Consider the following 17541-nt stretch of genomic DNA (forward strand, 5'->3'; position numbering starts at 1 on the left):
TCGTAAGTCTTAGTTCATAGTAAAACTGGAGTTATGGCGATGTTTAAACGACATAAGCCTTTGGCACCGGTTGTTTACAGTCAACCACCCTGTAACTTTCTCGTTCGCTATTGAACCTCTAAGACAATGGTCTACCAGTCTAGACAGTTTTCACAATTTCCACTTATATGTATATAACCTATTATGGTCCATTTAAACATGGTCATAAAACAAAATTTAAATATACAATATATTCATAATTATTTTCACAAAAAATCATGCACTTTACAAAATTAGGAAAGTGTTTGACTGCAAAAGTGGTCATGGGTTCGATTTTATTCGGGGAAAATACATATATTTGTGATAATTACATTTTTCGCCTTACTGAAGACATTCCGTACTCTTCTGTCCATCCTTTAATAGAGAAATTGTGTGTGCGGAACTGAACGCCGCGGTTTGTTTCTTACGTGCGAATATTTATTTGCCCCGAGTAAGAGACAGGGATATCGTAGCTAGCTATCGTATCAATAATTATGTACTTGAATGTATTTTGAAGAAACTGAATTATGAATATTCATTATCTCAAAGATATAAAGTTACGTGTGTCAGCATTTAAGGATGCTCCTTTAATGCTGACACTCACGTAACTATATATGTTTGAGATATAAAGTTTTTATTATAATAAAGATTGCTGCATAGCAATCATTATTATAATATTAAATTATTATTTTTTTAAGTTTGGAAGCAAAATTAAAAAAAAAGTAAAATGTGAGGTAGCTCTAAAACGCCTATCATTTTCCACAAAATTGTGTTGAAATAGAGAGAACTTTTTACTTCTTCGGTAAAATCATTTGTATTACATTAAGTAGAATACGGTATTTATCTAGAGTAGAATTAGTGTTTCGCTCTGTTAGATAACCATTTTAAAATCGGTCCACTGCTATCGGTTTTATCTGCTCCTTCGTGATCTGCCAATTATTAGAGAAAACACAGTCTTATTACACTAACTTATAGTATAAAATCATACAAATTTCATTTCAAGAGAACAATTCAAAGCTTTGTTTTGCAGTTTTAAGAATGAAACGTGAATTTCGGTGCGATAGAGCAAGTATTTTTTTGTGTGTGTATCCGTTTTTACGTTTCAATTTGGCATCGAATACGTTTCGAAAGTACTTTAGTACTTATTCGCTTCGTTGGACCTTCGAATTGATGAATCAGATATTACCTACTATGTCGATTATATTTCGACATAGAGAGGAAATCGACTGTCTTGTGGCTATTTGGTAAATATGTATTACTAGTAATATATTTTAAGGTCTACTAGTGAGTTGGGACGCAGTAGAAGAGTGAGCTCTAAACGCGTTGGTTGTGGGTTTGATCTCCACCTGGGGAAATGATTTTATATAAATTATGTATTTTCTTTTTTCGCTTTGTATGAGCATGCAATGCCTTTAAATTTTTTCCAAAAACAGAGTTTCTTGACACCAGGTTCCCTCTGTCTATTCAACGGTTTTTGTGAAAGATGAAAGTGAAAACAAGTAAGTTGCTATTGAAAAAGGTTTTTTTAAACAAACGGATTTTCTCAAATGGTGTTCGAAAATATATATGGCAGTTTATACTTGCCCTCATAAATGTGAGATATTTCCTATGTGGAACGATGTTCTTAATAACGTTTGATGATAAATAATACACGATATTAATTTTAAATGTATATAATTGTTTTTCAGGAATTATATATAAAGATTAAAGCTAAAGTTTGAAAAAAAAATATTTTACATTAAGTATATAAGTCCTAAAAGATACAAATGAAGTGAGAAAAATAAATATGGTAGATATTTAGTATATTACAAGTACATATCTATCATATAAATTAATGTATGAGAAATGTTTTTTTAATTTTCAACCAAATAGCGTTTCTGCGTTTTAAATTAAAATAATATTGATATTTATAAAATAATTAAACATGATTAATGCAAAAATACAATAGAAATATAAAACTTAAAATTACTAAAATATTATTATTTTAGTATATATGTGTTTATACACATTGTCTTAAAGTCGAAGGAACTCAACTCTGTATTTTTTTTAACTATATAGTATTTAATTGTAGTCACTGTCGGCTATTTGATATGGACAAACTTGTCTTATCTACGCATTAAGCGGCTTTAAAAAAATTATATAACTAATAATTTTTATATAGAACCAAGAGAATTATATATATTTCATTAAATATATTTCAAGAAGAGCCCAATGATTCTTCTTGAAATATATTCAATTCTAGCTCGAGGTTTTTTAATTCAAATCTACTGTAGGATGCTTTACGAAGCGCAACGCTCAGAAGTTATAGATAATTTATACAAATTTTCAAAATTAGACTAGTACAATGATTTACTACAGTTTTTTTAATAATTTAATATTAAATATTTTTTTTATGTGAATACTATACTAAAACACTATTAATTAAAGATAATTTCTATATACAGACAATTAACCTACGGATAATATTATATGCCGAATAAAAGCGCGCCAAGCGGTACTCTTAATTTTTTTATTTGAATTAAATTAAACTTAATTTAAAAATAAGAAATAATCTTAATCAATTATTTTACATATGCATTGGTTAGTTTGAACTAGAATCACATTTGTTATGGAAATTGGGAGAAATTATATCTAAACGTAGTATGAATGTTGGGTTGCCGGGCAGGAGTCTTGGGGAGGGGAGTGGGCCCCACAGCCGACGAGGACACGGCACGATGGTACAGGCGATGCGGAGTATTGCTGAAAATATTAATTATATCTATCATTGGTGAGGCTATCATGATTGTAAATGTGATAGTTCCTGGTGTGATTCCTACTTGGGGGAAATAAATGTTCGCACTAGTAAGAAGACAAAGCGTGGCGTGGCGTTTTTTTCAACAAGGAATGTCTCTAAAATTGTGTCGAAGGAAGAGTTTTCTTCTACCAACTCTGCGGTATATGGGAGACAGTGTGAAAAAAAACATTAAAATATATCTGCATATGTATATACTTCAGTTACCCATGAATGGGTAACAGACAACGCGCACTACTGGGTATAGAACGCAAAAGCTAGGCATATATGCGTGTTTTAATAGAGGACGTTATTAAAGAGATTTTTGTGAAATTCTTACAGGAATGGAAAAATCAATCAATATTTTACGCTTAACAGTCGACAGTACAAAAGAGAAAAATTAAAATGGCACGACTGGAGTCATAAAATGTACGCAAGTACATTTGTGCATGATAACTCCTTTTAAATAAACGTGCTATGTGGAAAAATAAATTATGTGAAAATATTTCTTATTTTAATTTTTTTATATGAAAAATCCTTACATTCTGGCACGCCGCTAATTGGTTGACCGTTATGTTTGTAGTTCCGAGGACACGTTCTTCTCTAGCGAAATCTGGTTCCCGGTGGAAAGTACCTTTTGAATGATAATTATTAACATTTTTAGTATAATTGAGAAAAGTTTTTTAGTATCTCATTATAGGCTTTATGGGGAATAGAATTAAAAGTTTTTTTTTTAGTTAGCTAGGTCATAGGTAAGTGTAAGCTGCATTTTCTGCCAGTTAACCAACATATAAACAACGCTGAGAAAATAATAAAACATTTCCCCGAATGGGAAGCGAACCCACGAATAGTCAGATACTTCTTGAATGCGCATCAGTAACTTATCTAAGTTATTCTTCAACTTTTATGTTGGTATATAAAAAATGGTTTAACCCTTAATTTTTATATACAAACGGTATAGCGGCCATATCTTTATTTATAAAGTAAATGTAGGAATGTATATTTTTTTAGGGAATCAAGGGGCTGTAGATCTGAGCTTGATATATGGTTTAAATTTCTACTCAATACCTCCAAGTATTCCTGAGATGAAGGGTCTTGACAGATAGACAGGCAGACAGACCGACAACAATGTGATCTTATAAGGTACGGAACCCTAAAAATCAACAAATCAACCAACCATCAGATCTCGGCACCAAATCGGGGTTTAGCTCCAAGTTATCTCTCTTCGCCTTCACCAGTTTAACACAAACAGTAGTAGCAGCGATCGCGGCGGCCACCGCCACTGCGCCCGCTGCCACCTCCAGCCATCGCGTCCATGAATGTACTGGCATGTCTTCTGATACAGCTACTATTATAAAAAGAAGAAAGAAGTTTTAATATACCCTAGATACATATAAAAGAAAATGTGTATAATATTATAATACCAGCGGACCTAAAAGTACCTGTAATTGAAATTAACAAAACAAAATAAGTAAAAGTAAGTAAAGAAAATTCTGAATATTAAATAATCAGCGGCGTTAAGTTCCACCACTCAACACACGATATCTCGAATCCGGGTGAAGAGCGGAGATCAGAGTATCTTGACACTAGGTAGGGAACCTAGGAACCTACCTTACTTTCCCTACAGTATTCCCTACATATACGGATACAGCGTGAATCTAAAAAATATATAAAAAATAATACCTGAAGCACTAAGTGGTGTAATAGTTTGCAAATGCACAGTCTTCGTTTCGCTCCGTCCCCTGGAGCTGCTCGCGTACACTCTCGCTGTCAGGTTTTTGTCATCTTCTATATCAGGCAGGTGGAAATGACCGGCGGCGTTCGATATATTTTGCAGCACTGTACCCTCGGTGTTGAGGAGCTCTAAGTGAACGATTTGTGATCTCCCGCCGTCCCAACCTATATAATAAGAAATATGATATATATTTATTTAAAATGATTATTTTTTTAAGGAACAAGAACATTGTAAATTTAAAATGAGCGGAAAGTCAAAAATTAACAATTAAACATATTATGTCTTTACTATCATTCTGCATACATATGAAGAAAATACAAGATATTTTTGAATTCGTAAAAATCTTTAAACATACCTTTCTGGCATTGAACCCGTACTGCATTCGGATAGGATCTTAAAACTACACATTCCGGTGCATGCGGGGGTCCTCCAGGAGCGATCGTATAGGAGCAGGGGCGTTTTTGTTCTCCAAATGCATTTGTCGCGCGACATAAGAGTACCCCTACATCGGAGTCACGAGGCAGCCATGTTAGAGTCGAGGCGAATCTGTTATGATGGCCGGGGACTTTCTAAATCGCAATAGCAAAATATATATAAATTAATTGCATAATTGGTCAAAATTTGTACATATTAATTAAGCAGTGTTCAGACATTATCAAAAGAATGTAATTGTAAAAAAATGTATAAAGGGTTAATTTTTTTTACTTTTGCTCTGGTTTTTCTCATAAGGTAGTCCATATGTTAAATTCAAATGAGAAATACTATAAAACATAAAAAATACTTTTCTCTACACTATCTAAAGAAGTGAATACTATTTTGATTATATCTATATATTTAATTAAATACCTTGGAGCTAGTGTAAACAGTCCTAGAATCAGCAAACGTCCAACTAAACTGTAGTGGATCGGGAGACGCTTCTACCACGCAAGTGACTGTTTCTGCCTCTTGTAGTACAGCGCCGATAGTTTCTTCTCGGGTTGTCAGACATATTGGCCGATCTAATAAAATATATATATAAATAAGTGGATCTATAAATAAATAAGTGGAAAGCAAAGAGCGAATTAGTTATCATTATCCGTCTACCCCCAAATTTAGGAGAAATTGACAAATATTCACAAAACAATGTATCTTTGTTGTAAGATACTGAATTTATTGTTAACTAATTCCAGTAAAGAAGCCCTTATTCGAAGGAAAAGTAATGAAACTAGTATGCAATATTGTTAATGCAATTGCTTAGAATCTCTTTCTAAATAATTTAAAAACATATAGACCATGTGTGTTTTTAATTTATTTTAAAAATCGTTTACCACTTCTGATTGCTGACAATATATTACTACTTTAATTGCGTGGCGTAGAGGCACAAGCGTGTGACTATAAACGCGACAGGTTGTGAGTGCGATTCCCTCTCGAGGAAATTAAATATATATTTAAATTTATATTTCCATTTCTTCGCTCTGGTATCGACGCAAAGCACGGCGTTGAATTCCCCTACTTAACACGCATGGCCTCCAGAATTCGTTGGAAAATGGGGAACGGAGAACTCTCCATTAAGGGAGCTTAATATTAAGTTCCCCCTGGCGATCCCACTGAAGCCTGAAGCTAAAAAAAATATTTCATTAAGTCATCCTAGGGAAGTATATACTTACATCCAACATTCAAAGTAACTTTATCTTCAAAAACTGACTTAGGTAAATGAGAGTTGTGTGCTCGACAGATCAGCTCATGTTTGCTGTCTCGCAGTGAGGGGGCGAGCGTCAGCGAGGACACTGTGTAGTTGCCATCGTGTAACTCCTGAAGTAGTATACATAAATTTATATGAAATAAGGTTATAATAAATTAAAAATTAAATCAGCTTCACGCTGTATCCCGCACACAAGCAGGATAGGCAGAGAGAACCCAGAGTTAAGACACACCGTTGCCCACTTTCTACCGAATTCTGAAGACATTGCGTGTTGAGTGGCAGAACTCAACGCCGCGCTTTGCCTCGACACCAGAGAGAAGAAATGGAAATACAAACGTAAATAAATATTGCACTTCCTCAAGTGGGGAACCTATCTATCCAACATACAACCGTAGCGTTACAGTTACAACCTTGTGTCGCTGCGCCACAACGGGTTCAATTATAACAAATTTTCTGTATATTTAAACAGACAAACGACGTACACCAAAACCTATGCAGCGAAGGAAGCTTCATCATAATGGTTCCTTGGAGAGTGTTAAAAGGATCAAGAGAGTGAGAAGTGAGAAAGAGAGGATTTTTCAAAATTATTACAGATAAAAAATCTAAAAATATCTTATAAACGTAGTATATAAAATAAAGGATATTATATCGTATGAATGACTTAGGTAACGACTTTTAGCATTAATACAGTAGAGTAATGAATGGTTTTAATATATACGGCTCACCTTATGAACACTAGGTCTCAACAACACATCCCCAAGATGCCAAGTAATAGCTGGAGGTGGAACACAACCCACCACCACGCAGTCAACTACGCGTGGTTGTCCCGTTTCGAAGTCGAAATTGTTGTTCAAACGAATCTCCACACTTAGAGGAGGGACTGAAAAATAAATAAAATTAATATATTTTTACATCATTTAGAGTGTACCTTATGTATTAAAAATTACATCTATCTGGATAGATTTAAAGAAGTAATAGCATTCAGACTTCAGAAATATTATTATGCTTAATTTATTAAGGACCTAAGGTCTTTTGCGTCCTGGATGGTTAGACCGTTGGCTCTCATGTCCTGCATCACGATATCCAACCAGCGCTTTCTTGATCATTTCTTATCGTGTATCCTTATATCCCTCTACATTTTACATGGAATTGAAAGTACTTACGGTACATTTTAACAACAACACTGGCACTAAGCGGTTCGGTGACGTCGGCGTTCTGTGCCAAACACTCGTAGTGGGCGTCCAGCTCGTCCCGCGACGCGTTGCGCACGCGCACCTCCGCGCGTAACACACCGGAACGTACTGAGTGCGATCGTTCTATTGTTATGCTGTTGCGACGCCAGTAGAGGAGGGTGTCTGGTTGGTCTGAGGCAGTAAATAATGTTTTTTTTTAAATATATTAAAGTTAAAAAGCCTAAAATATCCTATATTTTGATAATAAGGCAAGGCTGTACAAAAAGTAATTTACAAATCTAATAATCAAATCGTTATAAAAAACAAAACAGAGAATTTTAAAATATATTACCGTCATCAACTTCACAGATCAGCGTAAGATCAGAGCCAAGACTAAGGGGACCCACGTAACCTCGTCTGATTTCTTCACCCGCATCGTTGAAAATTCTAGGGTTTCCTGGAGAATCTGTAAATAGATTAAAAATACATAATTCTAAAGCAAAATATATATTAATTTTATTTACAGTTTTTATATATCGAAAAACAAAATAAGAATTTCAGTCAATTATTCAACGCATTTTGGAATTGAAAGAAAAGAAGCAAGCATTTTTAATAAGTCAATACATATTAAATATCCAAGCTTTCTTTATCTAAACAAAACCTTCAAACATCTTTATAGTATACTAGCTCTCATTGCGGCTTCACATCCATGGTCCAAAGGAACATATTCTAAGTATCCAGAGTAAGTCTGAGGGTGGGTACAGTGGGTTACATAGAAACGATTAACAAATATTTCATTCCTTGACAAATAAACAAAAAAAATTCGAGCAGATAGATTTCAACACACATTTTTAAAATAAAAACCAACCGCCATTTGATGTAAAATTAAAAAAAAAATCAATTATACCACTTACCCACCAACCTAACGTCTATCACGTAGTCCAGGGAGGGCGAAGCTTGATAATGCACCCTACATCTGTATATCCCGCTGTCCTGCTCGCTCACTCGCTTCAGGAGGAGGGAAGTATCGTCGGAGCATGCCCCCGCGTCGCACGACGTGCCGTATATGCCCTCCCCCCTATTCATATTACTGTTGATAATCAATATTTTGGTAATTATAAACAAAAATTGTAATTGAGGACAGTCGTGGCAAAGGGGCACAAAGTGTGACTGTAAACGCGACTGGTTGTGGGTCCGATCCCCACTCGGGGAAATAAAATATTTATTTACATTTATATTTTCATTTCTTCGCTCTGGTGTCGAGGCAAAACGCGGTGTTGAGTTCCGCCACTCAACAGGCAATGCCTTCAGAATTCGATGGAAAATACCTACTCTGCTGTGAAGCTGTTTTTTTTATTTATAAACATGAATTGTATTAATTCGTCCTAGAATTTACACAATTAAACTATTCGTTTTTAGTTGAACATACCGAATTCTTAAAAAAGATTTCGAAATTTATTTATTTATTTGTTTTAATTTAAGGCTAAAACGTAATATTATGTTTTATTTGTTATTTAAGTCTTCTTACGAATAATTACAAGGATAAATAGGTTTGTGCGAAATGGCGTTAAAATTATGTTAATCCACTTCTAGACTAGATCCAAGTATTAAAGGAAAGTGAAGAATTAACGGAAGTATATAAGATGTAGGTAATAAACTTAATGGAATTAGCTGTTGCTTTTATAAGTTATTGCTATAGTTTTTTATCGATATGCTGAATTGGATTGTAAATGTTGCATTAGTTTAATAAGTATATTTTTATCTTTCTATTGTTTAAAAATATGTTTTTTCGACGCGGTAAACTTTTATAACGTTCGGGCGTTTTTTTTTCCTAAATTCGTGCGTGGATTTACCTTGAGGCGTTGAGTTACGCCACTTAACACGCAATGCCTTCACGCAGATTTCGGTGGAAAGTAGAAAATAGAAGTGTCTTAACTCTAGGTTCGACGAAACGAGTATGTGCGAGATACAGTGTGAAGTTGAAAAAAAAAAAGAAAAGAAATTATTTAAACTCACCGCCTTTCACTTTCCTCATTAGGAAACCTATACAAAAAGTCCCTGTCATTCTTCAACCATAAAACGTATGAGTCTGGCCCATCCAGGAACACCTTGCCTTGACCACACGGCAGGCGCGCATCACGTCCTCGCACGGCACGGAGAACCACTACTTCTGTGTTTAAAATATAAAATACTATACAAAATGTTTTAATATATCGCCATTATAAAAACCTAATAATGTCAATGCATGTTGATTTCATACTTAGAAACTTTGCAAATACGTCGTTGTTGCACCAAATGAGCATACATATGATAATAATATGGTTACTCGGATAGTGGAAGTGAGTCTTAATGAAGTTTTAAAGTGGTCTTTAACCCTGGACTGGGTCACAACTCACAAGTCTTAGCAGAGATCGCGATGGGCACTCGCACGGTAAATCATAGAAAATAAAATGCCATTTTCATTTTTCATAATATAATTTTGTACTTCAACCAGGGAATACCCAGTAATACCTCAGTTAACCATTTTTCATTATATAGTATTATTATGCCAAAAACATAAAAAAATGTTAATATTCCCCAATTTCACTATCATCCTATTCACGTCACAATAGCTTATTTGAATAAAAGAATTGTCCACAACTCTTACAATAATTGAAGAGTAATACTAACACAGCGAGACCGTCATGGCGCAGGAGCACAAGGGTGTGACTGTAACGCGGCAGTTGTGTGTTCGATCCCCAGTCGAAGGAATAAATCATTATTTATTAATATTTTCATTTCTTCACTTTGTCACTAAGGCAATAATTCTCTCGAAAAATTTGGCGAAAAGTAGAGTATGGAAGTAGAGTATGGAATGTCTCAGCACTAGGTTCCTCTGCCTAGGTTGCTATATTAGGGTATCCCTAATTCAGTTACAGTCCACACACAATTCCCTAGTCAGCTTAAAGCTGACATTTTTATTAGTACTAGAATATATACAGAAAATATACATTTAAATATTAAAAATGACTAATTCGAACAATTATCTTTTTTGTGACTCATATAGTAGTTAGTGTTAATTGTAGTAGTATTGTAGCCTCATAGATTTTTGTTATGGGTTCTTAATGACTCACATTGTATTATCAATAGTTTGGACAAACAAACATTACGAATAATAAGATTTTTTCTGTAAGATATCTCATATTCTTGTAATTTTCGTACTAATTTTGGATTGACAATAAATAAAATTATAAGTACGTTAGCTAGATAGGTAGGCACTTTCTATAAATGATGACGAAATTAAATTAATTTCTTAGTTTTTGAGCTTTCTTGTACAAAGATATCCTTATTATAAAATTTTCCTATTAAATTATACCTAAAGATACACATATACCTACTATAGTAAAATTAAACATACCTGAGTCTAAAGCGACAACGTTCCGATACAGGCATACGCAGAGCAGAAATCCGTAATACATTGTAAAAGAAGCTGCAAAGAAAATAATAAAAATTTTAATGCAGCAGGAAAGCGTCGAAGTTCGATTCATGCTTGGGGAAAAGATATTATTTTCATTTCCTCGTCCTGATAACAAAACCCAGCGCGGCGTTGAGTTCTATCACTCAACGCAATGTCTCGGAACATAGGCGGAAAGTGTGGAACGGAGTGTCTTAACATTTGGTTTCCATTCACAAAAAAGAACATAAAATAAAGCTACACGCTATATTTTATAACAGTACTGACGAAATAAATATCATCCAAAAATTCTTGTTTCTTTATACAGTCATGAAAAGTTTTATGAACAACCAATTAATTTAAAAAGTCAGCACTCTCAGCCCTGCAGGAAGCATATATACATATATATACATATATTTTTGTTATCTTCACGCATCTCACACATAAAGAGAGATAGGAAGATATGATCTGGCAATACATCACTTTAATACCCACTTCTAATCGCATGTTTCATTTATAAAGTATGCCACGGTACCACCAAACCAACAATACATAAAATTAAGATTGAGTCATAATAAAAGAACTAGCTCAATCAACCCTACTACGTAGTAAATACCAACATAAGTTGATCTTTCATTCGCAAAGCTTTCTTTTTAATCTAATCCGTTAGCTTAAACGCTAAGGGGGCAAAGGGGTCAAGTTAGGTTAGAAATAAAGAAGTGCATTCATACACGCAACCACCCTTACTTTGGGGGTGAGTCATGTATAGTATTGTCGTAAAACGGGCCTATTTATAGTAAACACGGCTTGTGAGTCTTTTAATAGAATTAGCATTGAAATGTTAGTTTTGGCGTTTTTTTTCAATTAAATTAGAATTTTGGTGGTTTGGACTTGATGAAGGGAATTCGCATAGCTTTTGAATAGTTGTTATCGTATAATATAAGTTTATATTTATTTTTTCGATACAGAAATAAAAAATGAAAAGAGATTTCATTTGGAAAGTCTGTACCGTACATAATTATATCTTCTTCAAATACCTACTAATAATATTTTTGAATAATTCATCAATCATATGATATTTTGTAACAACATTATTTTAATAAGGTAGATTAATTTCATATTAGAGATCGATTATACATGATTAATTTAGCTGAATAGGTTTCTCGCATTTCGTGAACTACTTTACTTTAGCAAAGCTGAAATTTTGAGGACTATTAGTTTAATATGTAATTAAGATAAAAAAAAACATCTTCACGCTGTATCCCGCACACAGCAGGGTAGGCAGAGGGAACTTAGTGTAAAGACATTCCGTTCCCCACTTCCTGCCGCATTTTGGAGGCATTGCGTGTTGAGGGGCAGAACTCAACACCGCACTATGCCTCGACACCAAAGTCAAAGTCAAAGTCAAAATATCTTTATTCCATAAAAATGCTTAACATTCACTTGGACATGTCATAAAAGATAAAAAAAAAAATGGAAAACAAAATAACCAAAAAAAATGTGCAATTTTGACTTGAAAAAAGCCCGTTCAAATGGTTGAGCTCATGAGAAGATACAGGCAAAGAAACTCATGGCCACTCTTTTTAAATGCCAACATTTGTTATAAATCACAATTAACAATTTTAACTTAGAAATAGAGCAACTCATTTCCAAATATCTTTATCGCGAACATAATCTTTAACAGAGTAATAAGCTTTTTGGCAGAGCCTGTGCTTTAGCACTTTTTTAAATTTGTTCAGTGATAAATTTACCACGTCGTTTGGAAGTTTGTTATAAAAGTGTATACTTTGACCTACGAATGAGTGAGACACTTTATGGAGCCTAGAGAAGGGCACAGCAAGCTTATTTTTATTTCTTAAATTATATTGATGGAGGTCACTGTTTTTATTAAATTTATTAATATTCTTATGCACATATACTAAGTTATCGTAAATATATTGGGAGTGTAGTGTGAGGATGTTAAAGTCTTTAAATTTATTCCTTAGTGACTCCCGTGGACCCATTTTATAGACTGCTCGGACAGCCCGTTTTTGGAGCACAAAAATGGTATCTATGTCAGCGGCACTACCCCAAAGTAATAGGCCGTAAGACATAATGCTATGAAAATAGCTGAAGTATACTAAACGCGCGGTGTCAACATCGGTCAGTTGACGAATCTTGCGGACTGCATACGCTGCCGAACTAAGTCTATCAGATAAAGTTTCTATATGCGGACCCCATTGTAACTTAGCATCTAATGTTATACCTAAGAAAACAGTTTCATTAACTACTTTAAGTTCCTTATTGTTCATCAAAACCCTGGTTTCTACTTGTTGAACATTCTTAGTAAAGAACCTGATACATTTAGTTTTACTACTATTTAAAAGCAAGTTATTGGCACTAAACCAGTGTAATATCCTAGAAAGAGCATTGTTTACATCGTCAATTTCCAATAGCCGTCTATTAACCTTAAAAACTAAAGATGTATCATCTGCAAACAACACCATTTCACAGATATCTCTCATAAGGTGAGGTAAGTCATTAATGTACAAAAGGAACAAAAACGGACCCAGAATAGAGCCTTGTGGCACCCCCAATGCTACAGGTGACCCGTGTGATAGTTTCCCGTTGACATTTACCTTTTGAATCCTATCACTTAAATAAGAAGTGAGAAGATCCAAAGCAATGCCTCTTATACCATAGTGGTGTAGCTTCCTGATAAGAGTTTTATGCTGCACACAATCAAATGCTTTGGATAAGCCACCAGAGCGAAGAAATGGAAATATAAACATAAATAAATATTTCACTTCCTCGAGTGGGGACCGAACCCACAACCATTACGTTACAGCCACACCCTTGTGCCGCTGCGCCACTACGGCCATAGGGACTCTCATAGGGACCTCTAGGGTTTGACATGTAATTAAGATACTTAATTGAAAGTGGGGCCCTTTCAGAGATAACTCTAAATAAAGGCACATCTCTCTCTGGAAAGACGATGAGCAGGCAAGCCCACACATTGTGTCTGGCAATAATAAATTTACATTTTTTTTACATTATGTTTCAAGAACATATTTAAATACGAGCGTGTACCTGAAAGGGCCCCACTTTCAAGTTAGTTAGAACGCATACAGTCTTGACTACATATTAGACTATTAAATTTCAATTTTTAGTTTTGCTAAAATGAAAAAAAACCGTAGGTCTGGGGTACGCAGGCCCTAATATCTTAGGCTATAAAGTGGCATTTTCGGGACATAACGTTCTAAGCCCAATATGCAACGTTTTGTCTAAATAGATTTTATTTTTGCTGTTGGTTTATTAACTAATTAAATAAAAGTAAAAATACAAGTTTGATGTAATGTTCATTTTCATTTAAAATTCAATACAAGTATAATTTTAAAAATTATATTTTATATTTTAAGCATGCTACTTTTATGTAATACTATAAATTACATTTAATAAATTATAGTACCCAAATTTGGAACGGAACGGAGTGTATTAACACTAGGTTCCAATGTTCAAAACACTGTTGCTACATTATTCTCTATAATAAGTATTTATCAATAGTTACTATTGTTATTATTTATTAAACAATCCAAATTAGACATATCTAACACATGGCACATATTATGGTAATATTTTTATAATAAATAAGAAAACGTTTTATTTTAATAATAAAAATAAGTAAAGAAGTATAAATGCCACTGATTCTAAATTCCAAGTAATTTTTTTAAATTGAATTACACTACATGTTGATTTACAAAATAGTTTCGTACACTTCCTAATATTATTAAATTTCTAATATAATTTATCAATAAATAATAAGTTTAAGTAAAGTATGAAAAAATATTTTAAAAAACATAACACAAAAGTCGCAATGCATAAAAAATATTGAAATACCCACATAAATCTTATCAAAACAAAAAAACCACTTCAAACCATCAAAACACTTTTATTTTTATTTTATTTTAACAAAAAAAAATTATATATTAATGTTATAAAATATTTCATAAATCTTTAAATACAGTTAATTGATCTTACCTCGAAACATAGTGTAAGTAGTCCCGTACGAGTATGTGGCACCACAGACCGCGTGTGTCGCTCTCTAAAACTTTATTTCAAATAAACTTTCCACATCCACCCATTAAAGCCAGGTATCGTGCTTTTCAACTAGGACCACTAAGGAAGAGGATTTTTATTTTTTTCCTAATATAAATTAACTTTACGCTGTATCCAGCACACAGCAGAGTAGGCAGAGGGGACTCAGTGATAAGGCACTCCGTTTTCCATTTTCTAAATATTATTGGAAAAGTTTTTTAAAAACATGTTATATAAATTCAAAACATATTTTTTCTTTACTTTATCATTTTTTAGTATCAGGTGTAAGTAAATAATATCAAATGATATTGTATACGTATATACGTATTGAAATGTTCTGGATTCAATTCTCAAATAGGGTAAGTACTAAATAGAAAAATATTGAAAAGAAGTTTCTGTATATAATAACAATTTAACTTGCATAAAAACTATATGAACGCAATGTTCATAAAAATTGCGAAGCCTTAAGATATTGCATTTTTCTATTATAAATGATTTCGGAATAAATGTCCTATCCATACTTCGTTACCCACGCATGCTTGGTACCCTGTTTTCAAATTAGAAGGACGATCACTCTTATTTTAACTTTCGTCGTAATCATAATAATTTTAAAGTTCATTTTATAGTGACAAAATCTTCTCTTTGGTCTTTTTGCAGCTTTTAAACATGTTTGATATGATCCAGCCATATAGAAAGACCTGGGTTAAGTAATAAAATATATAAAGTCTATAGGTCATTCTAACATGGTTCCTGGATTTAAGTACAAGGGTGTTTTCTTGTTCCCCTATAGTGCATATCGCCAGTTCGTTAAAACCCTTTTCATGAAGTGTGCATTCGAGCAATTACAATTAGGAGGCCTTGTCAGACTGCTTTTTATATGTTTCTCGGAGCTTAAAACCGTAATTTTGATAAAAAGATTTTTCTTTCTGAGAATTATCTTGAGAACTCAGATGGAACTTAACGTCGAACTTTGTCTTGTCACGAGAGCAGGCAAATGAAGATAATCCGTTTCCCCGAGTGGAATCCTTAATACCCACTGTTCGGATGGGAGCATCTAGCAATATTTTCCAGGGGGGCCTGGATTAACTTGACCAAATCATGTTAAGGTTTTTTTTTTGGATATTTTTTTATTATTAATACTTCTAGGATGGGCACAACTCTGTTCTGGAGTGGACACGGACCACCTGCCTAAACGCCCATGACTACACAGTACTACATATATTTCTTATCACCTATATAGAGGTATTCCTATTATACATTTTTCGTTAAAAGCTTTTCGCCGAAATCGTTTTACAAATGGCACTATCAAAAAATAGCCAAGGACTCTACAAGCGTGGCTATTAGCGAACAATTCTGAAGGGTCATATAGCCGGTTCAATTCCCGGCGAACATATGTAGGTACATACTTTTGATTTCTACAGAACCCTTTTTGTAAGAAATATAATAAACTGAAGTGATCGCTTTGACGGTTGAAATCGGAGAGCGTGCCTTAGTAAAGAACTCGCTGACGGGTGGATTTAATCACGATTAAGTTGTTTTGTTTGCAAATACGCTGTTTTATTATATTGTTGGGTGAAACGGATTTGACACGTTGAACTTCGATAGGATGGTTATGGGTTCGAATATGAATTTGGATTATGTTGCATTAATAATACTGTCTTCTTCTTCTTCCTGGAATTAATCTCGGCTATTGCCAGGGTCTGCCTTCCTACTCAACTTACTCCACTTTGCACGGTTTGCGTCCTGGGTGGTTAGACCATTGGCTCTCATGTCCTGCATCACGACATCCTTGGGCGTCCCGGAGGTCTCACTCCAGGAACTGATATAGCAAGGCATTGCATCCAACATAGTTCTTAGGCCAGCGCGTAACGTGGCCAAACCATTTCAGTTATAAGTTTAATAATACGAAATCAAATCTAATCTAGACAGTATTTTAAAAACGTATCAACAAGTGGGATTCGAACCTATTGCGTACTTCCTCAACGGTAGCATCAGTCAAGTATTGACGACATACTATTACATAATACTTAGATCTCCAAGATCCAACCCTAAAATACTAAATTAAACCAAAAACATCCACACATAATTAAAACCGCCAATTTCTACAAAACATTTTCTACCTTGTTTCATTAACAAATTTAACAGAATTATTATGATTGTAAACTACGTACAATGTTCAAAGAACTATTTATCGTAAGGGGTGGTGTTGTTGGGGGTAGTTTAGTGACTCATACGTGAATCATTCGACTAGAACGAATTTTGATTATACTTAGCGCGTTAGATTAGCATACGGTCTTTTACTATTAGTGTTTCATTGTGTAAGTCTTTACTTAGGTATGTTTCTACAGTTTTCATTTAATAATACACTTTTATTTGTAATAAATGAAAATATCACTTTTAAACAATTTGTATAATACTTGACTTCGTAAAAACTTTCTTTAAATTCATTTATACGAAAATAAATAATAATTTATTCTTCTAATATCGTAACTGTCTCTGTCTACTCGTTGTCGGCACATGGAAGATATATAAAAAACATTGTTGTTGCATTTAACTCAAAACAGTTTTAAAAATTTTGTCTGTCCGATTGCGCACGCTGATCTAAGGAATAGCTAACCGATTTAAATGCAATTTTCACTATTGCAAAAGTTTTGGAAA

General features: G+C 33.8%; 1 protein-coding gene across 1 annotated transcript; it reads right to left on the bottom strand.

Moving 5' to 3' along the window:
* Positions 1 to 1769: 1769 nt before the first annotated feature.
* LOC146526803 (adhesion molecule nephrin-like) lies at positions 1770 to 14956 on the bottom strand. Its single transcript, XM_085206602.1, has 14 exons — positions 14827 to 14956; positions 10774 to 10845; positions 9393 to 9546; positions 8291 to 8466; positions 7729 to 7842; positions 7368 to 7568; positions 6930 to 7084; positions 6170 to 6314; positions 5370 to 5521; positions 4879 to 5092; positions 4472 to 4687; positions 3966 to 4136; positions 3331 to 3422; positions 1770 to 2757 (listed from the first exon to the last, which is right to left on the bottom strand). The coding sequence occupies exons 1-14, from the start codon at positions 14834 to 14836 to the stop codon at positions 2650 to 2652; spliced, it is 1980 nt and encodes a 659-aa protein (XP_085062728.1). The 5' UTR covers positions 14837 to 14956; the 3' UTR covers positions 1770 to 2649.
* Between the last annotated feature and the right edge of the window lie 2585 nt (positions 14957 to 17541).

The sequence above is a fragment of the Heliconius melpomene genome, chromosome 21 (genome assembly GCF_056956725.1).
Source record: "Heliconius melpomene rosina isolate 202511_hmr_F chromosome 21, ASM5695672v1, whole genome shotgun sequence".
Lineage (NCBI taxonomy): Eukaryota > Metazoa > Arthropoda > Insecta > Lepidoptera > Nymphalidae > Heliconius > Heliconius melpomene.